At 48.2% G+C, this 27726-nt stretch overlaps 2 protein-coding genes across 2 annotated transcripts in view; one reads left to right on the top strand and one right to left on the bottom strand.

Annotated features, from left to right (window-relative positions):
- LOC102970748 (NFKB activating protein) overlaps positions 1 to 5631 on the top strand; it is a 32464-nt gene extending 26833 nt beyond the window's left edge. Inside the window, exon 10 of the mRNA XM_042975316.1 lies at positions 5533 to 5631. Within this exon, the coding sequence (XP_042831250.1) occupies positions 5533 to 5574 (42 nt within the window). The 3' untranslated portion in view covers positions 5575 to 5631. The remainder of the gene's footprint in view (positions 1 to 5532) is intronic.
- AKAP14 (A-kinase anchoring protein 14) lies at positions 238 to 20625 on the bottom strand. The gene is made up of 6 exons (XM_007091726.3): positions 20242 to 20625; positions 16899 to 17065; positions 16716 to 16807; positions 3376 to 3555; positions 1084 to 1136; positions 238 to 448 (listed from the first exon to the last, which is right to left on the bottom strand). The coding sequence occupies exons 2-6, from the start codon at positions 17053 to 17055 to the stop codon at positions 364 to 366; spliced, it is 567 nt and encodes a 188-aa protein (XP_007091788.1). The 5' UTR covers positions 17056 to 17065; positions 20242 to 20625; the 3' UTR covers positions 238 to 363.
- Positions 20626 to 27726: the final 7101 nt, after the last annotated feature.

Here is a 27726-nt window from a genome sequence, read left to right as displayed (position 1 = left end):
TAGAGAATTGGGCTCATGGGGGAACAAGCAGCCAAGTGTCCATCTCAGTTTAGTCTGACAGGTGAATTTTACAAATCTCTAAACTTGGCTTCTATACCTGTTAAGACTAAGTGATACAGGTAGTGATGGGAAAAACCATTTAGAAAATGGAAAACAACTTACTGGTTACTCTGCTAATGTGATGGAAGTTGCCAAATGGAAAATGAATGAATGCAAAAAAAAAAAAAAATACAGTTGGATTGTTTGCCAAAAGTTTATTATTCAATAAACATTCTGTGGTTTGATGTGCAGTATCGTATTTTTAATACATTGTGATTAGAAATCCAATCCTAAAACATTCTATAGGAATTAGACACCATTGAATTAGAAGGCAATTGACTCCATTAAAATACTTTTGGCCTCAATAATGTCCCTCAGCCATTTTTCTCGAAAGCGAGTCATTCCTGGTCTGCAGAGGAAGAAAAACAAACATACTAAAACCTTTTAAAATAAAACAAAACATTGAGACAGGGATTCCCTGTTTATTCTGTTACATTCCTAGTAAGCAAAAAGTCTTTTGGGGGTGGGGAGTGAAGGTTGTCTCTATTCCATAGACCCAATCAATAAAAGCATTGAGTTGATATGGAAAGATTCTTTAAAAGAGGTCCTGTACAAATAAAAGATTATTATATAGGACTTAACTTCCATGTGATTGTGAAGTTTCCCATAGAAACAACAGGCATGACCCACTTTGTTCCCACCCTACTTCAGCAACTAGTCCTCAAGTTTCTAATTACTGAAAACCAAGCCATTAAAAAAGTTTTTCTAGAACAAGGGCAGAATCCTACTTTTAGCCCATCGTAATGGGGTAGGTGGTTCAAAGAAGAAAAGTAACCATTACATGAGTATCTGTGGCTATGGGCCTGCTAAGTTCCTGGGGTGTGATGACCTTTTCCCACCACCTTTTTAAAAATAAGTGTCTAGGGGCGCCTAGGTGGCTCAGTCAGTAGAGCATGCGACTCTTGATCTCGAGATGTTGAGTTCTAGCTTCGTTGGGGGTAGAGATTATGAGAAAAAAAAAAAAAGCCTCCAACTGTTCGTTACCTGTGAACTAACGAATGGCCCTCAAAGATGTAAGAGACCTCAATGGGCATATCCTAAGAGAGAAAAGGGCAACTGTTAGCCTAGACCAATCATACCAACTCATAATTCCTTCCATCCCTACCCTTGTCCATATATGTATACTCTTAAGTTTCTAGAATTTACCCTCCTTATCGGGATGTCTATCGGTTCTTTGTCACTTCAAATCTCTGTTCCCCAAAAGATCTTTTTGGCAACAAATAACCTAAAGAATCTCCATAAAAATTGAAAACAAGTCAGGACAGGCTTGTGTTCTTCATGAATAGTCATTTACCTTCTTTACATGTTCCACTTTACTCAGTTGGCTGTATTTCCCTCTTAGGAATGGAGTAAGAACGAAGTAATATAGGTAAACAAGTTTGAAAACGTTTTTAAAGCCACATAAAAGTGTAGGGTGTAAAATTGTCTCAGGGGCCCCCACCCATTCTCCCTTCCAAAATTATACTTGGAATTCTAATCAAGGGCCCTTCTCCTAAGCACTCAGTGCATGGGCACTGATCATGGTCTTACCTCCACCAGCCTTCCTTTCCAATCTCCAACCTTGCCACTTAGCAAGACAGCTGATGGCAGGATATATGACCAGGGGAAGGGAGAGCTCCACCTACTTTACCTTTTTACATTACTGCAGGTTCAAATAGGTAAGTTTGTACTAGGCTGGGATAAACATAAGACATAGTTGGCTCACTGTGTAGCCATATATAAAGCTCGAGGGTCAGACGAAGCCTCAGATAACTTCTGTGAAAGGATGGAAGACCAGGGGAGAAATGACATTTTTATGTGTGCTGTGTTCCGGGCATTAGGCTTGGTACCAGCCCTGCTCCTCTGATGACCCGAGCCCTAGATTCATGGGTGTTATTTTAACTCCTTTCACACTAGCTATCAATATTTCATATTCATCGTCTACATGGTGGCTACAGGCAGTCATTCCTTCAAGTATTTACTGAGTGCCTACTGTTTGCCAGGCCTCGTTTTACAGCAAGACAAACATTCCTGCCTTTGTGGAACTCACATTCTGGTAGGGGGAGCAGGCCATAACAAGATAAGCGATTACGTAGACTATCAGAAGGTAATAAAGTGTTACAAAGTGTGGTCTAGGAGGTGAGAGCAGGATATGCACATACCAAGGGGAGAGCGGTCCAGTCGGAGGGAACAGCAAATGCAGAGGCGCAGAGGTGGGACTATACCTGGGTTGTTAAAGAATAGCAAGATCACAGTAGCTAGAGGAGAGTAACTGAGGAGGGAGGAGGAGGAGGAGAGGGAAAAAAGCAGAAATAACAAGGGACTAGGTCACGCAAGGCCTTGTAGGCCCTCAATACTCAAATTGTGCTCTGTGGACCTGTGGCATCAGCACCGCCTAGGATCTTGTTAGTAATCTCCGGCCCTACCCCAGACCTGCTGAATCGGAACCTTCTTTCGACAAGATCCCCCATTAATTTGCATGTGCTTGGAAGTTTGAGAAACACATTGTAAACGGAGGAGTGACATAAATTCATTTCACAAGGCTCACTCTGGCGGCCGCTGGGTTGAAAAGATCCACGACGAGGGCAAGGGTGGAAGCAGAGAGACCAGTTAGAAGGCCATTGAAATAATCTTGGTAAGAGTCGATGGGGTCTTGCACCAAGGTGGTAAAAGTGGAGTGGTAAGAAATTGTTGGATTCAGGACCTGTTTCTGAAGATAGGGCCAACAGGACTTCCTAGTGTGTTGCATCAGGGATGCGAAAGTCAAAGGTGATGCCAAGGATGTGGGCCGTGAACCGAGATGAGATGTCTGCAGGTAGGTCAGGTTGGGAAGGGAAAATGGCAAGTTCAGTTTGGGATACAAGAAGTGAGATGTGTATTAAACAGTGGCAGAGGTCTGGGCTGGAGATACAAATTTGGGAATCGTAAGCCAGAGGTGGCATTTGGAGCCCGGAGACCATAAGATCCCCAAGGAAATGAGTCTAGAGGAGAGGCTCGAGGCCAGGAGAGACTGAGAAGGAATGGTCGGTGAGGCGGGCGCAAGGCCAGGGTAGTATGGTGTTCTAGCGGCCAAATGGAACACTTCCTGAAGAAGGGAGTACGCAGCCGGGGCAAGTGCTACAGATTGGCCAAGCAAGATGAGGACAGAAGGAACCGTTGAGAACTAGTTTGTAAAACCATTAAGTTGTACCGAAAAGAAAAAAAAAAAAAAGAGGTCATCGATGACCTTGACAAGAGAGGTCTCTGTTCTCATTGGAGTCTCATCGACGTGAACAGGGCAGAAAAGGAAGAGCTTACTGGCGGTTTGTTTTTGGTGATCTTGACGGTGAAGTAGGCAGAGGCGGAGACTTGTAGCATGGGTCTCACAGCGGTCGGGATGCTCCAGCGTACGCAGTAGAGGTAGTAGTAGCTGTGAGCCACGTCTTTCCTCTCTATGAACTGTGTGTGGCGCACCCAGCCTTCTTGATACTCCCAAGTCTGTTTCACGGGAAAAAGAGCACTCAGAACGAAAAGCACGCTTCTATGCAAGTCCTCTAGGCAAAGGCCGCGCACAACAGTAGGGGGTCACAGCCCCGCTTCTGTCATCCGTTCTTAACATTGTCTGTTAAGACTCACGCCGGAGTCAACTCCACACGGGAGGAGGGAAACAGGGAAGCGGACACGAAATGAGTCAATAACGCGACATCGCCTAAGAGCGGGCTCTGGAACACAGAGAGGCACACGCTCAGATGCGTAGGTGTACGTGCCCGCCACACACGGCGTGGGCACTGACCGTCCAGACCCTGGCTTGGGAGGCAAGTTTGGCTCCTTGGAGAATAATTAGAAAGTGGTTCGAACATGTGTTCTGCCCACTCCGCGTAAAGGTTTTGACTAGAGGGTAATGAGGCCGCAAGGCGCCTGGGTGGCTCAGTCGGTTAAGCCTCCGACTCTTGATTTGGGCTCAGGTCGTGATCTTACGGTCGTGAGATCGAACCCCCGAATCAGGCTCCACGCTAGGCATGGAGTCTCTTAGGATTCTCTCTCTCCCTCTCCCTCGGCCCCTCCCCGGCTCTCAGTCTCTCCGTCTCTCAAAAAGAAAAACAAAATGTAATGAGGCTGATTTCACAAGCTGTTTCTGAAAAGCAGACTCCCCTCACGGCAGCCATCGGTGGTATAGAAAGTGAGTTCAGAAGAGGAACGGGTCAGGCACGAGGATCATCCGACCCCTCAGATCCCTATGTACCCTCTCGGAGATGTTTCTGTCCCCAAGCATGCATCTTACTAGCGCCTCGGGCCCACAGAAGTCATAACGCAGCCCTGCTTCGCTGTACGGGGCCTCGAATGCTGTTGGTATTCGACAAGTTCAATTCAACTGAGTCCCCTTGGCTTGGCTATTGGGGCACAGGAAGCTTCCAAATCAAAATAAAAAAAATTTTTTTAAAGATCCTGAATTAAGATGAAGGTCCACAGAAGGAAGGGAGTGAGATAGTTTAACGGTCTCAGTGATGTGAGGAGGGACAGTAGGAGGCTGATGGCAAAAAGATTTCTGGCGCTCCTTTAAAAAAAAAAAAAGCAGGCTGGGTGGGGGGGGTTGGCTTACTTTATTTCAGACTTAGACCCAGCCGATTGTTTCAGTCAGCCAGACAAGAGCACCAGGCACTAGATTCCTTGAGATCAGGGACTGTGTTTTACACAGATTATCGTTCCTCTTAATGAAGGGGCCCGACAGGTCACCCTTTGTGGCCCCACTGGAGCAGTGCCTTTCTTTCCAACCTTTCTATGTTATTCTATGTTATTCTATTTCTTCAGCCCTAATGTTTCCTCTGGCACACAAAGACTTTGTACCATCGGAAGGTCCCTAGACCTCATTTAAGGAGGCCCCTTTGCAGATGAGCATATTGGGGCCTAGAAACGGGAAGGGACGACCCACAACAGCTGGGACTGGGACCCGGGGCTCCCAAGCGGCCGGCCCAGTGCTCTCACCACCCGACCAGACGTCTCAATTCTAAGATTTTCTTCCCCTCCGTGTGGCGTCGCAGTGGTTGGTCTTGTTTTCTTTTCTTTTTCCTTTTGTGAACTCAGGCAGCCTTAGACGCATTAAATTTTTTTTTAATTTTTTTTTGAGAGAAAGAGGCACAGAGTGAGCAGGGGAGGGGCAGAGAGAGAGAGACAGACAGACAGACAGACAGAATCCGAAGCAGGCTCCAGGCTCCGAGCTGTCAGCACAGAGCCCGACGCGGGGCTCGAACTCACAAACCGTGAGGTCATGACCTGAGCCGAAGTCGGATGCTCAACCGACTGAGCCTCCCAGGCGCCCCAGCCTTAGACACATTAAATTCAGCCATCTCCATCAGGCCAATCTCTTCCCATTTTTATCAGGGTTCAGGCAGCTGATTTTGTGTAGCTCCCGTGAGTGTGTGTTGTCCTTGTATTTTGTAATTTTTACATAACGTTGCTTCATATACTCGCTTCCAGGGAACAATATCTCGTTGTGCTACTCTACCATGGATGGCTTAGCCAATTACATATTATTGGACACTCAAAATCAACAGGCACCCGGAAGTATATGCACAAAACTGTTATCAACGGTAAGTGACCTCTGAGGGAGTAGAACTGGGTATTGTGGGGGCGGAAGGGGAACCTTCATTTTCTACTCTGTCCTTTTGCTCACTGGGGCTTTTTTATAATGACGTCTTATTTCTATTATAACAATAATTTTTAACTGTACGTTAGGCATTGGGGATTTTCCAACTCTTGTTTTTTTTTTTTTTAATGGTTTTTATTTTTTTCCAACTTTTCTCTTAGAAAGAACTTATTTGTAATATTCCTGTTTCCAGATTGTGTTTCTTCAAAGAATAAGCTACTTGTGCTCATTGGCAATGTAGGAGTATACCTGTTCCCTCCCCAAAACACACAAGACTTCGGATACCAGGTTTAACCATTCTTATTCACGTTGCAGTACCTTAAAATCCTTTGAATTTGCATTTTTCACTCATAGTAAAACTCTGCATTATTTCTGTCATCAAAAAGAACTGTTCTTACTATCTGGTAGCAAAAATGTACCAGACCTGTGATCCAGAACTTTAGTTTGCTGCTTAATCAGAAAAACCTTGGGCAAATTGTCCAACCTGTCTGAGCCTCAGGGTTTCTCATCCGCAAAATGGGCACATTGATGTACCTACATACAGATTTGTTGTGGGGATTAGATGAGATCGTGCACGTGACATGCTTAGCAGTGCTTGGCATGTGGTAACGCGCAGCAAACGGTAACTACTAGTTTGCCATCCCCTGGTGTCTGGTGGATTCTGGGAAATCTGCAGTAAGCTTGAGAAAGCTCCTCATCAGAAATAGCTGACACTTAGGGGCGCCTGGGTGGCTCCAGTCGGTTAAGCATCCAACTTCAGCTGAGGTCATGATCTCGCGGTTCATGGGTTCGAGCCCCGCGTCGGGTTCTGTGCTGGCAGCTCAGAGCCTGGAGCCTGCTTCGGATTTTGTGTCCCCCACCCCTGTCTCTCGGCCCCTCTCTGCTCGTGGTCTGTCTGTCTCTCTCTCTCTCTCTCTCTCAAAAATAAATAAACATTAACAAAAAAGAAATATCTGACACTTAGACGGGAGACTCTACTTGTAGGACTCATTTCATTAGCAGGGTTGGGAACAAGGTGATTTTATGTCAGTAGCTATATAGGGCTTTCAGCTTTTTAGTCACCTTCTACTTTTCCTTTTTTAATTTAAAAAGCATTTTCTAATGTTTATTTATTTTTGAGAGTGAGTGCAAGTAGGGGAGGGGCAGAGAGAGGGGGAGACAGAGACACAGGTCTCCAACTCACGAATCATGAGATCGTGACCTGAGCCAGTCGGATGTTCAACCGACTGGGCCACCCAGGCGCCCCATCACCTTCTACTTTCTAATTGTCTTATCTTCATAACAGTCCTACAAAGTAGGTAAGCTCTTCATCTGTGAACAAATAATGGTATGGAGAGAAGAAATCTGTTCATGTAGTCAACATCTCTGCGTACCTGACCTTTCTAGGGGCTGAGGGCAGAGAAAGGGACAAAAGCCTCTCCTTCATGGACCATATGATCCAGAGGTAGAAGAAAAGCAAAGAGTGAATAAGTAAAATCTAGTGTCTTAGGTAGAGCTGAATGCTAAGTGGAAAAGTAAATCAGAGAAGGAGAAAGGGTTGTAATTTTAACGTTTTTTTTTTGTTTTTTTTTTGTTTTTTTTTTGTTTTTTTGAGACAGAGAAAGACAGAGCATGAACGGGGGAGGGGCAGAGAGAGAGGGAGACACAGAACCGGAAGCAGGCTCCAGGCTCTGAGCCATCAGCCCAGAGCCCGACGCGGGGCTCGAACTCACGGACCGCGAGATCGTGACCTGAGCTGAAGTCGGCCGCTTAACCGACTGAGCCACCCAGGCGCCCCGAAAGGGTTGTAATTTTAGATGAGATGGCCAGGAAAGGCCTCGGTGAGCAGGTGCCATCTTTTTTAAATCGAACTATAGTTGCCATTCAGTCTTATATTAGTTCCAGGCATAAAACATGGTAATTGAACATTTATATACATTATAAAATGATCACGGTGGGTCTGTCCCCATCCAAAGTTACTACAATATCAATGACTGTATTTTCTCTGCCATGCTTTTTTTCTTCCCCGTGACTAGTTTATTTGATAACTGGAAACTTGTCCCTCTTAGTCCCTTTCACCTGTTTCACCCAAATCATACCCCTCTCCCCTCTGAAATCCTATGTTATTTGCCTTTGACTTACTTCATTTAGCATAATACGCTCTCAGTCCATCCATGTTGGCACAGGTGGCAAGATTTCAGTTTTATTTATGGCTGAATAATATTCCATTGTATATTCATACCACATCTTTGTTATCCACTCATCTATTGATGGGCACTTAAGTTGCGTCCACATCTCGGCTGTGGTAAAGAATGCTGCCATGAACAGAGGATGCGTGTATCTTTCCACGTTCGTGCTTTTGTTCTCTTTGGATACATAAGCAGAACTGGAATTGCCGGATCATACAGTGTTTCTATTTTAAATTGTTTGAGGAACCTCCGTCCTGTTTTCCATAATGGCTGCCCCAACTTACATGCCCGCCAACAGTGCCCCGGGGGTTCTTCTTTCTCCTCATTCTCACCAACATTTGTTATTTCTTGTTTTTGTGATACCAGCCACTCTGACTGGCGTGAGGTGGCATCTCGCTGTGGTTATGATTCGCATTTCCCCGATCAGTGATGTTGAGCATCTTTTCACGTGTCTCTTGGCCGTCTGTATGTCTTCTTTGGAAAATTTCCATTCAGACCCTTCTGCCCGTTTTTTAAGTGGATTGTCGTTTTGGTATTGAGTCACAGGAGTTCTTTATATATTTTGGATAGTAACCCTTTATCAGACATATCACGTGTAAAATATCTTCTCGCATTCAGTAGGTTGCCTTTCATTTTGCTGGCTTCCTTCACTGTGTGAAAGTTTTTTTAGTTTGATGTAGTTGCAATTGTTTATCTTTGGTTTTGTTCCCCTTGCCTGAGGAGACAGACCCGGAAAAATATTGCTGAGGCTGATGTCCAAGAGTTTATTTCCTGTGCTTTCTTCTGGGGGTTTTATGGCTTCAGGTCTCACATTTAGGTCTTTAATCCATTTTGACTTTATTTTCATGTCTGGTGTTAGAAAGGGGTCCAGTTTCCTTCTTTTGCAGGTCGCTGTCCACTTTTCTCAACACCTTTTATTAAAGAGACTGTCTTTTCCCCATTGGACGGACATTCTTGCCTCCTTTGGCGTAGATTCATTGACCATCTAAGTGTAGGTTTATTTCTGGACTCTGTTCTGTTCCACTGATCTATGTGTCTGTTTTTGTGCCAGTACCATACTGTTTTGACTACTGTAGCTTCGTAGTATAGTTCGAAATCTGGGAGCATGATACTTCCTGCTTTGGTCTTCTTTCCCAAGATTACTGTAACGAATCGGGGTTTTATGTTGTTCCATATAAATGTTAGGATTATTTGTTCTAAAATATTAAAAATGCCATTGGTATTTTTATTGGGATTGTATTGAATTCTGTACATTGCTTTGGGTAGTTTGGACTTTTTTTTTAAGTTTACTTACTTATTTAGAGAGAGTGTGTGTGTAAGTGTGGGAGAGGCAGAGAGAGAGGGGGAGAGAGAGAGAGAGAGAGAGAGAGAACCCCAAGCAGGGTCTGCACCACCGGCGCAGAGCCTGATGCGAGGCTCGAACCCATGAACCACGAGATCATGACCTGAGCTGAAGTCTGATGCGTAACCGACTAAGCCACCCCCGGCACCCCAGTAGGGTGGACATTTTAACAATATTAATTCGTCCAATCCATGAGCATGGTATATTTTTCCATGTAGGTGTCATCTTCAGTTTCTTTCATCATTGTCTTCTAGTTTTCAGAGTATATGTCTTTCAACCCCCTGGTTAAATTTATTTTATTCCTTTTGATGCAATTATATGTGGGATTGCTTTTTCAGTTTCTCTTTCTGATAGTTTGTTTTAGTGTATAGACAGATTGCTATATATTTTGTATCCTGCAATTTCACTGAATTCATTTATTAATTCTAATAGTTTTTTGGTGGAGTTTTTAGGGTTTTCTATATATAGTATCATGTCACCTGTAAATCATGACAGTTTTACTTCTTCTTTACTAATTTTGATGCCTTTTGTTTCTTTTTCTTGTAACATTGCTGCAGCTAGGCCTTGCACTATATGTTGAATAAAAGTGGCGAGAGTAGGGGCACCTGGGTGGCTCAGTCGGTCAAGTGTCCAACTTCTGCTTAGGTCACGATCTCGTGGTTCGCGAGTTCGAGCCCCGCATTGGGCTTGCTGCTGTCAGCACAGAGCCCACTTTGGATCCTCTGTCCCCTTCTCTCTCTCTCTGCCCCTACCTGGTTGCTCTCTCTCTCTCTCTCAAAAGTAAACATTTAAGGGGTGCCTGGGTGGCCCAGTCAATTAAGCATCCAACTCTTGATTTCAGCTCAGGTAATGATATCATGGTTCATGAGTTTGAGCCCCACATCTGTGCTGTGAGCGCAGAGCCTGCTTGGGATTCTCTTTCTCCGCCCCCTCCCCCTCTCTGCCTCTCCCCTGCTCTCTCACTTTTTCTCTCAAAAATAAATTTTAAAATGAGCATTTAAAAAAAAAAGTGATGGGGCACCTGGGTGGCTCAGTCGGTTAAGCGGCTGACATCGGCTCAGGTCATGATCTCACAGCTCATGAGTTCAAGGCCTGTGTCGGGCTCCGTGCTGACAGCTCAGAGCCTGGAGCCTGCTTCAGATTCTGTGTGTCCCTCTCGCTTTGCACTTCCCTCACTCACACTCTCTCTCAAAAAACAAATAAACATTAAAAAAATTTCTTTTAAGTGGCAAGAGTAGACATTCTAGTCTTGTTCCTGATCTTAGAGGGAAAGCTTTCAGCCTTTCATTCTTGAGCATGATGTTAGCTCTGGGTTTGTCATATCTGGCCTCTCTTATGTGCTGGTATGTTTCCTCTGTGCCCACTTTGTTGAGCTTTTTTATCATATTTGGATGTTGAATTGTGTCAAATGCTTTTTCTGCATTTACTGAGGTGGTCATATGATTTTTATCCTTTATTTTTTTAACACGGTGTATAACATTGATTAATTTGTGTATATTAAATTATCCCTGCATCCCTGGAATAAATCCTACTTGATCATGGTATATGATCCTTTTAAGGTATTGTTGAATTCAGTTTATTAATATATCGTTGAGGATGTTTTCATCTATGTTCATCAGGGATATTGACCTGGAATTTTCTTTTGTGTAGTGTCTGTCTGGTTTTGGTATAAGGGTAATGCTGGTCTTAGTGATTTGGAAGCCTTCCTTCTTTAATGTTTTGGAATAGTTTGAGGAGGATAGGTATCAACTCTTTGAAATGTTTGGTGAAATTCACATGTGAAGCCATCTAGTCCCAGACTTTTGTTTGTTGGGAATTTTTTGAGTACTGATTCGATTTCATTATTAGCAATTTGTTTTTCAGATTTTCCATTTCTTCTTCTTTAAAAAAAATTAAGTTTACTTATTAATTTATCTTGAGAGAGAGAAAGCAAGAGTCAGGGAGGGCAGAGAGGGAGGGAGGGAGGGAGGGAGAGAGAGAGAATCCCAAGCAGGCCCCACACTGTCAGCACGGAGCCTGACACAGGGCTCAAATCCATGAACCGTGAGATCATGACCTGAGCCGAGGTTGGATGCTTAACTGACTGAGCCACCCAGGCGCCCCCATTTCTTCTTGATTCCAGTCTTGGAAGATTGTTTCTAGGAATTTATCCATTTTTTCTAGGTTGTTTAAAATGTTTGAGAGAAATAATTTTTCACAGTAGTGTCTTATAAGCATTTGTATTTCTGTGGTGTCATTTGTAACTTTCATTGATCATATTCTTCATTCCAGTCCTCTCTCGTTTTTTCTTGATGAGTCTTGCTAAAAGTTTTCCAATTTTATCTTTTCAAAGAACCAGCTCTTAGTTTCATTGACCTTTGCTAATGTCTTCTTTTAAGTTTCGGTTTCATTTTTCTCTCCGATATTTATTATTTCCTTTCTTCTACTAATTTTGGGCTTTGTTCTTTTTCTCATTCCTTTAGGTGTAAGATTAAATTGTTTATTTGAGATTTTCTTATCTCTTGAGTTGGGCCTGTATCACTGTAAACCTCCCTCTTAGAACTGCTTCTGCTGCATTGCATCAATTTTTTACTGTTGTGTTTCCATTTCTATCTGTCTCAAGGTATATTTTTATTTCCTCTTTTTGAGTTCTTTGTTCACCCACTGGTTGTTTAGTATCACGTTTAGCCTCCAGGTGTTTGTGTTTTTTTTCTAGTTTTCTTCTCGTAACTGGGTTCTATTTTCATACCATTGTGGTAAGAAAACATGCTTGATATGATTTCAGTCTTCTTAAGTTTATTGAGACTTGTTTTCTGGCCTAACATGTGATCTGTCCTGGAGAATGTTCCATGTCCATTTGAAAAGAATGTGTGTTCTGTTTTGGGATGGAATGTTCTGTTAAGTCCATCTGGTCTAATGCGTCATTCAAAGTCACTGCTTCCGTATTTTCTGTGGTGTCTTACTGTCAATTTCTCCCTTTATATTTGTCAGTATTTTCTTTACACGTTTAGGTGTTTCTGTGTTGGGTGCATAGATATTTACGAGTGTTATATCTTCTTGTTGGATCGATCCCTTTATCATTATGTAATGTCCTTCTTTGTCTCTTGTTATAGGCTGTGTTTTAAAGACTACTTTAGGGGCGCCTGGGTGGCGCAGTCGGTTAAGCGTCCGACTTCAGCCAGGTCACGATCTCGCGGTCCGTGAGTTCCAGCCCCGCATCAGGCTCTGGGCTGATGGCTCGGAGCCTGGAGCCTGTTTCCGATTCTGTGTCTCCCTCTCTCTCTGCCCCTCCCCCGTTCATGCTCTGTCTCTCTCTGTCCCAAAAATAAATAAAAAACGTTGAAAAAAAATTTTAAAAAAAAAAAATAAAAAAAAAAAAAAAATAAAGACTACTTTATCTGGCGTAAGTATTGCTACCCCAGTTTTCCTCCCCCTCCCCCATGTGTTTGGAATCTCTTTTCCCATTCCTTCCCTTTCAGCCTGTATGTGTCTTGAGGTCTGAAAATGAGTCTCTTATAGGCAGCATATAGGTGGGTTTTGGTTTTTTATCCATTCGATCACCCTGTGTCTTATGATTGAAACATTTAGTCTGTTTACAGTGAAAGTACTGCTGGGCATGTACTTATTATTTTGTTAACTGTTTTCAGGTTGTTCTTGTAGTTCTTCCCTGTTCCTTCTCTTGCTCTCTTCCCTTGTGATTTGATGACTTTCTTTAGCGTTCAGTTTGGATTCCTGGATCTTTCATGTGTCTAGCATAGGTTCTTGGATTGTGGTTACCATTAGGTTTATATACAACACATTATATATATATATATATATATATATATATATATATATATATATATCGGCATATTTTAAGTTGACGGTCACTTAATTTTGAACACATTCTAAAAGCGCTTACGTTTTTACTCCCTCCTATCTTATGTAGACATCATATTTTACATCTTTTTGTGTACCACCTTAACTAATTATTGTAGCTATACTTGATCTTACTACTTTTGTCTTTTAACCTTCATACTAGCTTTATAAGTGATTGGTCTCCTACCTTTACTGTATGTTTGCTTTTACCAGTGAAATTTTTTCTTTCTTAATTTTCTCACTTCTAGTTCTAGCCTTTTCTTTTCTACTTAAACCAGTCCCTCTAACGTTTTTTGTGAGGCTGGTTTAGTGGTGATGAACTCTTTTAACTTTTATCTAGGAGCTCTTTATCTCTCCTTCAATTCTGAATGCTGACCTTGCTGGGTAGAGTATTCTTGGTTGTAGGTTTTTCCTTTCAGCACTTTGAATGTATTGTGCCGCTCCCTTCTGGCCTGCAAACTCTGCTGAAAAAGCAGCCGATCGATCGCCTTCTGGGGGTTCTCTTATACGTAACTATTTGTATTCTCTTGCTGCTTTTAAGATTCTGTCTTTATCTTTAATTTTTGCCATTTTAATTATTATGTGTCTTGATGTAGACCTCCTTCGGTTCCTCTTATCTGGAGGTCTCCGTTTCTGTGCCCCCTGGACCTGGATGTCTGTTTCTTTCCCCAGGCTAGGGAAGCTTTTAGCAATTATGTCTTCAAATAGGTTTTCTGCCCCTTTCTCTCCTTTTTTTTCTGGGACCCCTATAATGCAAATGTTAGGATGCCTGACGTTGTTCCAGTGGTACCTTATCCTACCCTCATTTCTTAAGAATTCCTTTTTGGTTTTGCTGTTCAGCTTGGATGATTTCCACTACCCTGGCTTCCAGATCACTGATTTGTTTTTCTGCGTCTCCTAATCTGCTGTTGATCCCATCTTGTGTATTTTTTATTTCAGTTATTGTATTCTTCAGCTCTGATTTTTTTTAAGTTTGTTTATATTGAGAGAGAGAGCATGAGCAGGGGAGGGGCAGAGAGAGAGAGAAAATTCCAAGCAGGCTCCGTGCTGTCCGCACAGAGCCGGACACGGGGCTTGATCCCACAAACCGTGAGATCATGACCTGAGCCGAAATCAAGAGTGGGACACTTAACTGACTGAGCCACCCAGGCGCCCCATTAAGCTTCAATTCTAAAAACTATTTTCTATCTCTGCGTTGAAGTTCTCACGGAGTTCATTCATTCTTCTCCCAACTCTTGTGAGCACCTTTATGACCATTACTGTGAACTCTTTATCAGGTAAATTGCTTTTCTCTGTTTTCTTTGAGGTCTTTTTCTGTGCTTTCGTCTTGTTCTTTTGTTTGGAACATATCCCTCCGTCTCCTCATTTTGTCTGATTCCGTGTGTTCGTCTCTATGTATCAGGTACGTCAGCTCCGTCTCCTGCTCTTGAAAGTAGTGGCCTTATGTAGAAGGGCCCTGTGGGGCCCAGTAGTGTAATCGCCCCTCGTCACCAGAACGACAGACACTCCAGGGGGGTGTCCCACGTGTGGGCTGTGTGCACGGTCCTGTTGTGACTCAGCTGTGACTGCTGTGGAGGCGCTGGTGAGCGGGGCTGGCCCTCGGCCCTGCTGGCTGCCAGGCCTGGTAGTGACTATTGTGAGTGTGCTAGTGGATGGGGCTAGGCGCCCCCTCCCCGGGGCACGAGTTGCTTTGGAGGGGACACCGATCTTGGCCAGTGCTCCCCACCCGGTGTGGCAGGGTGGTAATTGCTTTGGGGGGCTGCTGGTCCCGCGTGAGGCTGCCTGCCACTTGTGGTGGGGCAGGAGCCGCTTTAGAGGGGCGGCTGCCAGGGCCTGTCTGCAGGGCAATGCCAGGGTGGGGTCAGCAGTGCTAGCAAGGTAGATAGAGAGTGGCAGAACTCGTACCCGCCCATACTTTCATTCCCGGAGGAAGTTCCTACAGATCCCGCCCCTCTGGCACATAACCCTAGAATTAGTCGATAAAGGTTCACCTATAGCCCAGGCACCACTCAAATCACCGCCTCTGTGCTTGGTCTTAGGGTGATTGTGTATGGGCCCTTTAAGAGCAGAGTCTTGGTTTCCTACAACACTCTGGCTCTCCCACAGTTAAGCAGCCCCATTGATTTTCAAAGCTCCTGGGATTAAACCCTGCTGATTTTCAGGGCCGGATGCTATGGGGCCTCATCTTCCTGGTGCAGATCTCCAGGGTGGATAGTGGTGCCCGATGTGGGGCTTGAACCCCCCCCAGCCCCCCCCAGGCCAGGGAGGACCTGCACGCCTGTGCTGTCCCTCCCATTTGTGGGTTTAGTTCCCGACTTTGCCTCTGTCCCTGCTACCCTTCTTCATATGGCTTTTTCTTTATATATTTAGCTGCGGAAGAGCTCTTCTACTAATCCTCAGGTCGTTCTCAGAGTGAACGAAGAGAGGTAAGGCATGAACCATGAGAATAGGTCGCAGGGGAGAGGGTTCCAGGCAGAGAGCACTGCAAGTGCAAAGGCCCTGGGGTGGGAGCATGCGTGGCAGTTGAACGGGAAGGAGACGGGTGTGGCTGGAGTGAGAAAGGTGAAAGGACAGTAGGTCATAGGTGATGAGTCTGAGCAATAAGTTGGGAGGGAGAAGGGGACTCAGATCCCATCAAGCTCTCTAGGCCATTGTCAGGACTGTGTTTGCCTTTTACTCAGAATGACCGGTGGCATTTTGGGGGGAAGTGTTTCTGCCTGTTCTGTGTCCCATTCCAGCCCGATTCACAAACCCCGGGTGCAGTAGGTGGAGGCTTTTGCCCAACTCCAAATGGAGACGTTCTCCAGAGCAAGAAGGTCCAAGAGTAAGTAGTACTTTGCACCACACGTCATCACTGTGCTCCTAATACCCCTTGTCATTGGAAGGGTGAGTTGTGCCTGCTGGGACATAAGAGGGTGTGGAGCCACCTCGTTTCCACCTGACCAGGCCTTCCTGGGGCCTAGGAAACTGCCCTTGGGGGCTGTAGGCTTAGATGGAGCCGGCCAGAGGAACAGAGACAGTGGGGAGTCTCCTCCGAGGGCTGGGGAGCTTGCCTCCATCTATTTCGACTTGTCTCTCTTCTGAGAAAATACAGTGAGTAGGGATTTCAAGCCATTTTTTATTCCACCCTGCCAGTTAGGCAAAGCAGCCCAGGGCCTTCTCTCCAAAGCTGCCAGGATAAGCCACACGAACGGTTCAGAGCCAGGCACAGGCGGAAAAGAAAAAGGAATTCACAGGCAGGTACATCATAGCGTGCGGGCAGTATGTTCCCAAACTAAATCTAAAAGTTCCATCGGCAGCCCCTTTGTTAACGAGGCAATTTCTAAGGTTGGTGACGGAGAACTCCTGTTTTGGAAGAGCAGCTCCCTCCTTAGGTCACTAGGCCCCCATTCAGAGCACCAGCATGGGAAAATTGCTTAACTGGGAGTATCAGACTTTCCTGGTCGGAAATGTAAGGTTAGGACGATAAAAACAGGGCAATACGATTGTGCCTTTCACCTTCAAAGACTATCCCATGTTGGTTTTGGAACCCAGATGGGGACAGTGCTTATGTATTTAGCGACCTTTGAGATCATCTAGGGGTCCTGGATTTCAAACTTTTCATCAAACACTCCTTTTCCTTGTTCTTTGCCCTCGTATGCCAACCTGGAGTGGTCAACTAACTTACCAAAACAAACTTCTCAATTTGTCTACGGCCTTTCTCTGCTGTGAATTCACCATGGGTGAGCCACTGGATGTTCTTGATGGGGTTTTTAGTTTCTGCGAAATAAAGGGGAGAGTCTGTCAGTTGCCTGGTAGTGTGCCATTGTAGAATGAGACATTCCTCCAAATAGCCAAACAGGATTACTACCTTCCACAAACTTAATAGCAGCAGCAATGGCACGCTTAACTATCTCCAGAGCTAGTTCATTCACATTGCTGCTGTCTTCTGTGTCCGTCTTCTGGCGCCTGGAACTTTCAGTCACATCCGTTTTCTCCTGGATTGTGACTCTTTTAGTCCCAACCATTTTCTTTTGCCTGCAAAAAAGGAACTCAAGTAGATACCTTTTACGCATGTGCGCATGAACCCACTCCTCTAAATACGGACCATCACGTGAAGAATAACAAGACATAGGAAAAGGTTGTTGCCTCTAGGGGGCAACAGGGACTTAAGGCTCAGGATAGGACCCTGAATAAGGCATTGTGGTTTATCCTTTGTGCCTGGCTTCAGAGATCTATTTTTCCTGAAAACCAAGGATTTTCAGATTCCCATAATCACGAACACCTTCATCAGGACGTAGTAAAGGGGCTCCTGGGTGGCTCAGTCGACTAAGCGTCTGACTCTTGATGTCGGCTCAGGTTATGATCTCACGGTTTCTTGAGTTCGAGCCCCATGTTGGGCTTTGCACTGACCCTGCGGAGCCTGCTTGGGATTCTCTCTCTCCCTCTCTGTCTCTGCTCTCTCCCCGCCCCCCGCTCACATTCTGTCTCTCTCAAAACAAATAAACTTTAAAAAATTATATATATATATATATATATATATATATATATATATATATATGTAGTAGAATGAGTCCTAACTTCTTTGGAGTTCTAACAATATTGATTTCTAGTTGAGTCTCAATCCCTACTTAGGTGACTCAGGGCATGTGGCTCTTTAAAGTGAATTAGGGGCTCTTGGGTGGCTCAGTTGGTTAAGCGTCTGGCTCTTGAGTTCTGCTCGGCTTCTGATCTCCTGATCGTGAGATCGAGCCCCATGTCAGACTCTGAGCTAGGTGTGGAGCCTGCTTGAGATTCTCTCTCTCCCTCTCTCTGCCCGCCCCCCACCGTCAAAATAAATAAACATTAAAAAAATGAAGTGAATTAAAGTCATTAGAGGCAATATAGCCTAGGAGGGGTGGATTTTCAGTTTTTTCTCTTGGATTTTCCAGGTGTATGAATTATACCATCCATCAGGAACTATCATTTTTTACCATCTTTTTTTCCTGACACGTATACCTCTCCTAAGTATTCGCTTTGGTTAACACTACCAGACAAATGCTAAGTGAAAGCAGAGACAATGTGCATCCTTCTTTTGCGTCTGACTTCAGGGGGCGTGCTTTCTGCTGCTACATCACAAAGTATGTTGCTGGTTTATGGCTGGAGATTTATCACATCAAGAAATTATGTTTGCTCCTGTTTTTGTACAATGTTTGTCATAGATGATCGCTAAAATTTTCCATATGTCTTTAACATCCGTGGAGATTGTGAAAGTTGTAGTTATTAGGCCTGCGAACAAGGCTTCCTCACAGCGCTAGGAACTTCTGCACATTTTCCATCTTTTTCACATCTTTTCTTCTCTGTCTTCCCTGGCTACCACTTAAGTCTCTTCAGTTATGAGAAATCAGTTCTAGCACAGTTAAACATCCCTGCAGGCAGTCCTTACATGGTGGGGTGCTGCGTAAACGTGGATCTCTCCAGGGGCCCCTGGGTGGCTCAGTCGGTTAAGTGTCTGACTTCGGCTCAGGTCATGATTTCACGGTTCATGAGTTCGAGCCCCGAGTCAGGCTTTGTGCTGACGGGCTCAGAGCCTGGAGCCCGCTTCGGATTCTGTGTCCCTTTTTCTCTGCCCCTCTCCTTCTCACTCGCTCGCTCTCTCTCCCAAATATAAACATTTAAAAAAAATTTGTTTTAATTTAAAAAAAGTAGATCTCTCTCTCCCTTTATTTTTCTATAAATAGCAACTCCCAATTTTGGGTGTTTAATGTACGTTTCGTTTAACTCACCCCCGGCCCCATGACATTGTGCACTGGCCACCTTTCATTTGCCCCTTTCAGATCCACTCCTCCCCGTGCACCCTGCTCTCTGCCTTGGAAGGCTGACCTCACTGGACTGCATCTGTGGGCTCTCCCATGTCCTCTGGCTTCCAGGAGATTCTGCACAATGTGGAGACCAGGATGAGAGAGGAGAGTGCGGGCAAGTTAATATATTCCCAGGGTAGCTGTCTCACTTCTCAGTCCCGGAAAGGAGTTTATCCTCACCCCCCCCACCCCAGCCCAGTGGGTCCGCCGTTCTAGCCCCAGGGAGCTGCACTTGCCCTTGTCTCCCTAGTTCTGCCCACGCCTTTGTAAACACTCCCTCTACTTAACCCTTCTCTACCTGCCCTACTTTTAGTACGCCAAGTTCCCTGCTGGGACCCTGAGTCATAAAGAGACAGACTCTCGTTACCACAAGAAAAGAAGAAGGCCAAGTTCACACCCAGACTATCTGGCTCCACAGTCCGAGAGAGTGAGAGCGAGAGCGCTTAGCCACCGGGCTCTCCTCCCTCCAGGATTCACAAAGGGTTGTGGGGCCCCGTTCTCACATTTCCATCTGAAGTCCAGAATGGGCTCAGTTGCTTTCTGTGGGCCTCTTTCAAGAAGGGTCACTCTTTGTTCCCTTTCTCAGTGTCATCGTTGGTTCCGGGGTGTGGCGGGTGCTGCGTGCGGCAGCCCGGTTGCTGTGGCCATCAGCCCAGGAATGGATTGAGCGGCCTTTTAAACATTCAGTAATAATGCTGACTCGTGTGCATTTGAGTCTTCACATTAGCATTTGGAGCTCCGTTTGCATCTGCCTCGGTGCCCTGTTGCTGCATCCAGCGGGTGGACAAGGCCGTGTGCTGGGGGAACGGAGCCTCCCCAGGCTGTCCGTCCCAGAGTGAGGAGAGACTGGAGGCTGGCAGACGAGGGGATCTGAAGGCCCTTAACCCTGGAGAGCTGGCTCTCCCCAGCCTAAGGGCTGTGCCAATGCGGCCACAGCAATTTGCTATAAACTCCGCAGTTAAAGACAACAACGGAGTTTTTTGGTAAAGCGGTAAATTTAGTCTGTTAATGCTTATGTATTTATTTTTGAGAGAGAGAGAGACAGGGAGACAGAATCCCGAGCAGGGTGTGCACTGTCAGCACAGAGCCCGATGTGGGGCTCGAACTCCCAAACCGCGAGGTCATGATCTGAGCCACGACCGAAAGTTGGACACTTAACCGACTGAGCCACCCAGGAGCCCCTGGGCACAAATCATTCTTAAGCATCCCTCCCACTGGCCTGTCCTCGTTCTTTCTCCCCCCTTCCCTTCCTAACGAGAGGCCAGATGCGCAAGCGTGGGTGAAAAGGGCCAGGGTGTGGTCAAGTCTGGGGTCTGGGTGATGACTGGGGACGCCCCATTGCAAGGCCCTCCCACCCTTAACAACAGCAGGTACCTGAGTGACCATATCCTTGTTTGGAACAGTACTGGCCAAGGAAGCCTCAGAAAGAGATTCCCAGCTGCTTTTCCCCTGGGTTCCCGGGCAGAATGTTTACAAATGCTGCCAGGGCAACACTAGTTTCCACCAATGAGAAACAATTTCTGGCTGTTTCTGTTAGTGAAGGAGGGGGACAGTCGGTCACTCAACAGCATGACCTCCAGAGCAGGCCCACACAGTAGAATCTGTGCCCAGTACTTCTTACGGGGCTGTGCCAGGAGGAACAGCGACGATAAGCCTCACGGCTGGTAACTACAGGGGTCCTTTTTATGTGCCAGCTGCTGTGCAAAGGGGTTCTGGATGTGTGAAGTCTTTTATTTCTCTCAACAACCCATAAGGCAAGTGTTAATATTTTCATTACAGGGGAACAGACTGAGGCACAGAGAGGGTTCCACCCAGTGCTGCCTGACTACACTGACTGAGTTCCTTATGTCTTCTTTTATGTATTTATTTTGAGAGAGAGAGCGAGCGGGGGAGGGGCAGAGAAACGGGGGAGAGAGGATCCCAAGCAGGGGCCGCACTGTCAGCACAGAGCCCGATGTGGGGCTCGAACCCACGAACTGTGAGATCATGACCTGAGCTGAAGTCGGACGCCTAACCGACTGAGCCACCCGGGTGCCTTCTTACTTCTTTATACCCAAATTCTGAGGTGGTGACCTCCCTTGTGTGCTTGATTGTTTTCAAAGATGCCCTTTATGAATCCAGGATGAGCTTCTGCCACAATGGTTATCAGCATAGACCCAGGAGCAATTGACGTAACATTTCTTAGTTTTCTCATCGACAAAATGCCTATGGAGTAAGGTTTTTTATGGGGATCATATCAGACAATTCATGTAAAGACCAAAAACAGTGGGGCTCCTGGGTAGCTCAGTTGGTTGAGCATCTGAGTCTTAATTTCTTTTTTTTTTTTTAATGTTATTTACTTTTGAGAGAGAGAGAGAGCATGAGCGGAGGAGGGGCAGAGAGAGATGGAGACACAGAATCCGAAGCAGGCTCCAGGCCCTGGGCCATCAGCACAGAATCCGACATGGGGCTCGAACCCACAAACCGTGAGATCATGACCTGAACCGAAGTCCGACTATTAATTTCGGCTCAGGTTGTGATCTCACGGTTCGTGACTTCAAGCCCCACATCGGGCTCTGCACAGTGCAGAGCCTGCTTGGAATTCTCCCCACTCCCCCCCCGCCCCCGGCTTCCCTGCTTGCTCTCTCTCAAAATAAATAAATAAACTTAAAAAAAAAAAAAAAGACTGAAAACAGTGCCTGGTGCATCATAAGCTGTCTTTACGATGGTTAGATACTATTTCTAGCATTATTATTGATAGCGGTAGTAGTAGAAAATGTTTTTTTATGCGGTGAAATCAAAAGTCGTTGACCCTACGTTAGGACCCAGTTTTATTAATTTGATTGATGCGTGAAGTCCCTCCGTCTCACAACCCCTGCTTTTAACCACTGTGCTTTGTGTATGAAGTGCTTGGCTCCCCGCCCCTCGGACAATCCGTCTCAATCGCAGTAAAGAAAGGAAGGTGATTCGCCGAGTGTCCCCTCCTCACCCAGGATGAAACGCTCAGCTCACTGCCCGGAAGCCGGCACACACATCGAGGTCCCACGCACGGAGCCTGCCCCCAAGATAGTGCGGGAGGTAGAGCAACGGGACTGGGGAGGGACGAGGGGGTAGGTACTGTGGCTTACAGGGACTCAGACTCTGATCCTGATCGCAGACAAAGGGTTTCACGTCCCAGGTCTGCCACGTACTGGCTGTGTGACTTTAGGTAGGTTGTTTCACCTCTCTGAGCCTCATGTGTGCAATGGGAATCTTTTTTTTTTTTTAATGTTTTTATTTATTTTTGAGACAGAGAGAGACAGAGCACAAGCAGGGGAGGGGCAGAGAGAGAGGGGGACACAGAATCTGAAGCAGGCTCCGGGCTCTGAGCGGTCAGCACAGAGCCCGACGCGGGGCTCGAACTCACGAACCGTGAGATCACGACCTGAGCCGAAGTCGATGCTTCACTGACTGAGCCACCCGGGCGCCCCAGGCGACTGGCTCTTGATTTCGGCTCCTGTCATGATCTCACAGTTTGTGAGATGAAGCTGCGAATCGGGCTCTGTGCTGACCGAGTGGAGCCTGCTTGGGATTTTCTTTCTCCCTCTCTCTGCTCCCCCTCCCCCACTCTCTCTCTCTCTCTCAAAATAAAGAAGTAAAAACATTAAAAACATAAAATAAAACAAGAAAAGGCACACCGAAAGTGCGCAACAGGCCGTAGGTAGCACCGTCGTGACAGCGGAGACAGAGGAGTGGAGGAGTCCGAGTCCAGTGCTCCCCCAACGCTGGGCGAATTTGCCTGGGACAAATGAGTGTGTTGAGCTCTCGCCGTTTAGGCCCAAGGCCCAGCAGCCAAGCCAGGAAGGGATTTGCGTGACACTGTCGCTGGTGAGCACGCGGGCTCCAGAGCAAAAACACTCCCGGTGCTGATGACCGGCCTCAGTGCCACTCGCTGGTCTGACTCCCATGCGGCCCGCCAGACCAACTGCCGTGAACCTTCGAGGGCCACGATGGGCCCGGATCCACGGCAGCCACGTTTCCAAAGGGCAGAGCTCCGGCCTCCTTTGTGTCAAGGTTTCGTGTGTGGCCGAAGGCAGCAGGGCCTTTCCTAAGAAGGGGGGGGGGGGGGGGGAAGCTGGTGAGAGGCCTGCGGTGAGAACCCGGCCCAGGAGGCCGGGTGCTGGGATCCTTCACGGCCCGGAGCAGAAGGACAGGCGGCCAGGTGACGAGAAACTCCTTTTTTTTTTAATTATTTTTATTTTTATTTTTTTAACGTTTATTTATTTTTGAGACAGAGAGAGACAGAGCATGAACAGGGGAGGGGCAGAGAGAGAGGGAGACACAGAACCTGAAACAGGCTTCAGGCTCTGAGCTGTCAGCACAGGGCCCGACGCAGGGCTGGAACTCACGGACCGCGAGATCATGACCTGAGCCGAAGTCGGCCGCTTAACCGACTGAGCCACCCAGGCGCCCCGACGAGAAACTCCTTGTAGGCAAAACGCTTTCATGGGGGAGGCCGGGAGAGAAGGCGCCTCCTTGAAGTGGGAGCTTGAACTCCGTGGGCCAGGACTTGACCTCCTCCCCCAGTCGAGCCCCTGACCTAAGCCACAGATTCCGGCCCCGGGCTCTCCAGATTGGACTCGGGCAGTGCCGGCGACAGGTTCTCCCAAACGCCGGATGCTTTCGCTCTCCCTGGCGCAGGTGTGTGTGGCCCGGAGACGGAGGCAGAGGAGCGAGCGGGACGGTGGAGGACGAGCCCAGCCCAGCCCCTGGTTCCCCAGGAAGCAGATGGATGCGGCGGACCGGGAAGCCCCAAGTCCACACCTTGCTGCCCCCACCCCACCTCTCCACGGGCCTCCCCTCACCTAGCCCTGCCTCCTCGGAGCCCCCAAGCCCTGGTTCCCGGCTCGGACACCAGCGTGCGGTCCAGTGACGCGCCTGTGTTCACCTGAGAGCACGCGGAGCCCGTGCCCACAGACGTGCCGCCTCAGAAGCCCACGGGGCTCTTCCAGAACGCGCCGAGGGCGCCTCCTTGGCCGCCGGAAGGCCGGTCCGCAGTGAGTGGGTGTTGCATCCCCTTCCGTGGAGACCAAGGGGCAGAGCTTGTTGGACAGGCGTCGCCCTGTCCATCCGGGCGTCCGAGGCTGCCTCACGGGACACAGCGCCAGCGGAGAGGGAGGTAGGCACCTCACTGGCCCTGCGTGTGGGAAGTGGGGGTGAATTTGTACCAAGGATATGGTGCTCCCGAGAGAGAGTTGCTCTGGAGACCCCAGGTCTCTGTTAGCTTCTCCCCGAGTTGAGCACAGGGTGGGGAGAGGCCTCCGGGGGGAGGTGGGTGACATCAGAGCACAGGGAAGAGAGGCCAGAGCTCAAGTCGGGGGCCCGCTCCGAGGGAGTCCACACCGTGGGCCCCGAATTGGATTCTTCCCTCTGTCCCTGCAGTCATTTTCGTTCCTGCTCAGTCTCTGCCCTCCCCTTCGCTAATACCCTCACGCTCACCTCGTCACCCTCTGCCTCATTTATCCTCTTATCTGTGAAGCACGGGCGGCAGGCACTGGGGGCGCGTGAGGGGGAGCAGAAGACAAGGCCACCACCCTCGGCGCGCTGACGGTCTAGTTGGGAAGATAAGGCAGGCCCACGCGAGAAGAGAACCAGGGGGGCGCCTGGGTGGCTCAGTCGGTTAAGCGTCCGACTTCGGATGGGGTCACGATCTCGCGGTCCGTGGGGTCGGGCCGCACGTCGGGCTTTCTGCTGTCAGCGCGGAGCCTGCTTCGTATCCTCTGTCCCCCTCTCTCTGCTCTGCCCTCACTTGCACTCTCTCTCCCTTAAAATAAATACATTTTTAAAAAGAGAGACAACTAGTAAGTCAAATGTGGCAGGGCACGTTGGGTTTGGGCAGCTTCTAAGCCAGTATGGCTCTATGACCTTCTTGCTCCGAGTCTAAAAGGCCACCAGACTGTCCCAGGAAGGGGCAGGAGGAGGTAGGAGGCCCAGGGCCTTTCCCCAGCTGAGGCCCATCCCCTAACATTAAAGGTCAGGGACCCTGAGCACTGTGCTGCCCAGTGACCTCTCAGAACGTTCCAGCCATCCTGAGCACACAGGTCTGCCATTGAGCGAGTGCCTCGCTGAACAGTGCCTTGCTCAGAACAAAAGCACTGTGGCAGAGCGGTTTCTGGATCGCTGGACTTTTTTTTTTTTAAGCTTATTTATTTATTTTGAGAAAGAGCATGAGCAGGGGGGAACAGAGAGAGAGAGAGAGAGAGAGAGAGAGAGAATCTCAAGCAGGCTCTGTCCTGCCAGTGCAGAGCCCGATGTGGGGCTCGAACCCACGACCCTGAAATCATGACCTGAGCCGAAATCAAGAGTCGGACACTTAACTGACAGCCATCCAGGCACCCCTCGGATCGCTGGACTTTTTCACGGTGATGCCCTGATTCTCATCCACGGTCATAAGTACGGTGGGCCGCTCTTACAGGCCCTGGATACAAATTCCAAGGTTGCTGTAGAGACCTGACCCACCCCGCCCCAAAGACAGCGCTCTTTAAAAAAAAAAATTTTTTTAATGTTTTATTTATTTTTGAGGCAGAGAGAGACAGAGCATGAGCAGGGGAGGGGCAGAGAGACTGAGACACAGAATCCGAAGCACAGAGCCCAACGCGGGGCCCGAACTCACGAACCGTGAGATCATGACCTGAGCCGAAGTCGGACGCTCAACCGACTGAGCCACCCAGGCGCCCCAAGATGGGGCTCTTACAGGTAAGAGAGGGCAGTGGGCTTCTAGGGGGCTACCCTGTTTTCGGGCCTTTAGAAACACAAGGTATTAGGCCCAGAAGGCAAAATCTTATCTTCCTGTCTTCTGGGACTGAAGAACATCTGCCAAGAAACAGGACAACAGAGGAAACAAAATGTATCCCAATAAAGCACGGAACAGTTACAGGGCCTTTTCTTCCCAGTTGCATGGGTTTATACAAGTAAGATCGGCTGGCCCTTTTCTCAAGCCGTGCCCAGAAAAGAACAATTAGGGCTGTAATCACGAATGAAGATTTGTGGAAATCCCCAAAGCAGTGATTTGGCTCTTTGTTGCAAAAGGGCCTTTGCGGGTGGGGAAGCGTATTGCAGCCAACAGCATCGGACACCGAGGGCACACAGATATGCCAGGGAGACCCTTAGCAATCAGAGTGTGCAAACACAGCCCTGGATTTCTTCACAGAAATTTCCTTCTCTTGTCTTTGAGCAACAGTGCACCCAAAACGCGAAGGTTCTAAGAGCATGGTGAACCCCAGCGCAGTATGCCCGCGGGCTGTGCATGAGTTAAGGGGAGGAGAGGGGCATTCCACAAGCACACACAGACCCCAGCCCAGAAGCTGAGAGCCAGACTCTGGGTATCTGACGTCCACATCGACATAACCTGGGAAGAAAAAGCTCTGTAACTGTTCCTTGTGTCCTGTGTCTCACAAAAGGCTGGTATAAAAATTTGTGTTCTCGGGTCACAGAAGTATCAGCACGAGAGGAAATCTTGGAAAAGCAAGTGGTGCTCAGCGCTCAGCCCCCACCCCCTACCTTCATCCAGAAGCTTCCTGTCGAGGATGGCCGGCTTCAATCCGAGCCACTCGTCACCTTCCCTTGGAAGGGAGCGAGTGGCAGCTGCTGAGAGGGGTAAGCCAGCACTTGGTTCTCAGGGTGGCGGTGGCGTTAAGCCGGTTCTCCTCTCTGCTTTCAGAAAATACCTTCAGAGCGATCAGTGTCTTTGTTGAGCTTTGTAAGGCCTGTTGTCTTTGCAGTGCTCTGGAAAGACCTTAGTTGCGATCCCTCATTCTAAGAGGGAACCCCCAGACCGCTCCCTGCACTTGGTTACACGCTGGGCCTCAGGGGCCCCCCCGACGCCACACTTGGGAGACTTTTGGGGACCTAGGGGTGGACTGGCCAGCCACTCGAGGGGTGCGTGCAGTGCCGGCAACTATCCCTTCCGCATGTGCTGTGGGTGCAAACCATTTCACGGACACGACTTCGTGGCAGTCTCAAATCCACAGGGACGTGTGCGGGGCACATACTATCCTCACGTGAGAGATGGGAGACCTGAGGCTCAGAGCAGTGAAGTGACTTGCGTAAGGTCACACAGCCGACGGGCGGCGGGGCCGCCTGACACATCAGCCCTCCCGGCGCTGAGGCTCCACGGCACACGTCAGCCCTTCGGAAAAGGAGCCGTCCGGGGCCGGGCGTCCTGTGCATCCTAGAAGGTTTAGAAGCACTGCTGGCCTCGTTCCACTAGGTGTCAGCAGCGCCCCAGGAAAAGTAAACTTTCCGCGGCGGGGGCGGGGCTGAAGCACGGCTTTCTGTCCCTCGCTCTGCAGCGCGGCCAGGCCGGAATGGGCCCGTCACCATCTCACTCCTGCTTCCCGCCCTGCAGGGGCTCCCAGCTGCCCCAGGAAGCGAGTCTGACAGCCTGAAGGAGACAGACCAGGCCCCTCGGGTTCTGGGCGCTGCCGGCCTCTCCAGTCCCTCTTCCCCCCTCCTTCCCGCCCCACGCTCCGCTCCAGGGCACAACCGCTCATAGCTCCTTCCCACACGGCCGTGCCAGTCTGTGCGCCCACGCTCATGCCCTTTCTCTGCGTGCCGTGCCCTCCCCCTCGCTTGCTTAGCTCGCAAATCCTACCCAACCTTCAAGACGTGCCTAGCAGCGTAGGCATCGCCCGGAGACTTACCCTAAGCCCGTGGCCTTTCCCTCCCCCCTCCTCAAGCCCCACCTCCGTGCTCCCGCACCTTCTGCAGCTTCCGTTCCGGGCACGCCTCACCCCATCCTGTCATCAACTGCCCTTCACGCTACTGGGAGCTCCTGAAGGGCGAGGCTGTGTCTTATTCGAGTCTGAGGCACAGTGCCTGGCAGGCAGCATTTACTCAGCG

This window comes from Panthera tigris, chromosome X (assembly GCF_018350195.1).
Source record: "Panthera tigris isolate Pti1 chromosome X, P.tigris_Pti1_mat1.1, whole genome shotgun sequence".
Taxonomy (NCBI): Eukaryota; Metazoa; Chordata; class Mammalia; order Carnivora; family Felidae; genus Panthera; species Panthera tigris.
The sequence above is the reverse complement of the archived record's forward strand: the minus strand, read 5'-3'. Positions and strand labels throughout refer to the sequence as shown.

What these genes read in the sequence shown, in the direction of transcription:
- AKAP14 (XM_007091726.3), bottom strand. Translation starts at nt 17,055, where the DNA reads ATGGTTGGGACTAAAAGAGTCACAATCCAGGAGAAAACGGATGTGACT. An exon ending in TGCTATTAAGTTTGTGGAAG is followed by an intron (nt 16,808 to 16,898) that starts GTAGTAATCCTG and finishes TTTATTTCGCAG; the next exon opens with AAACTAAAAACCCCATCAAG. An exon ending in TCACCAAAAACAAACCGCCA is followed by an intron (nt 1,137 to 3,375) that starts GTAAGCTCTTCC and finishes TTTCTCTCTTAG; the next exon opens with GATATGCCCATTGAGGTCTC.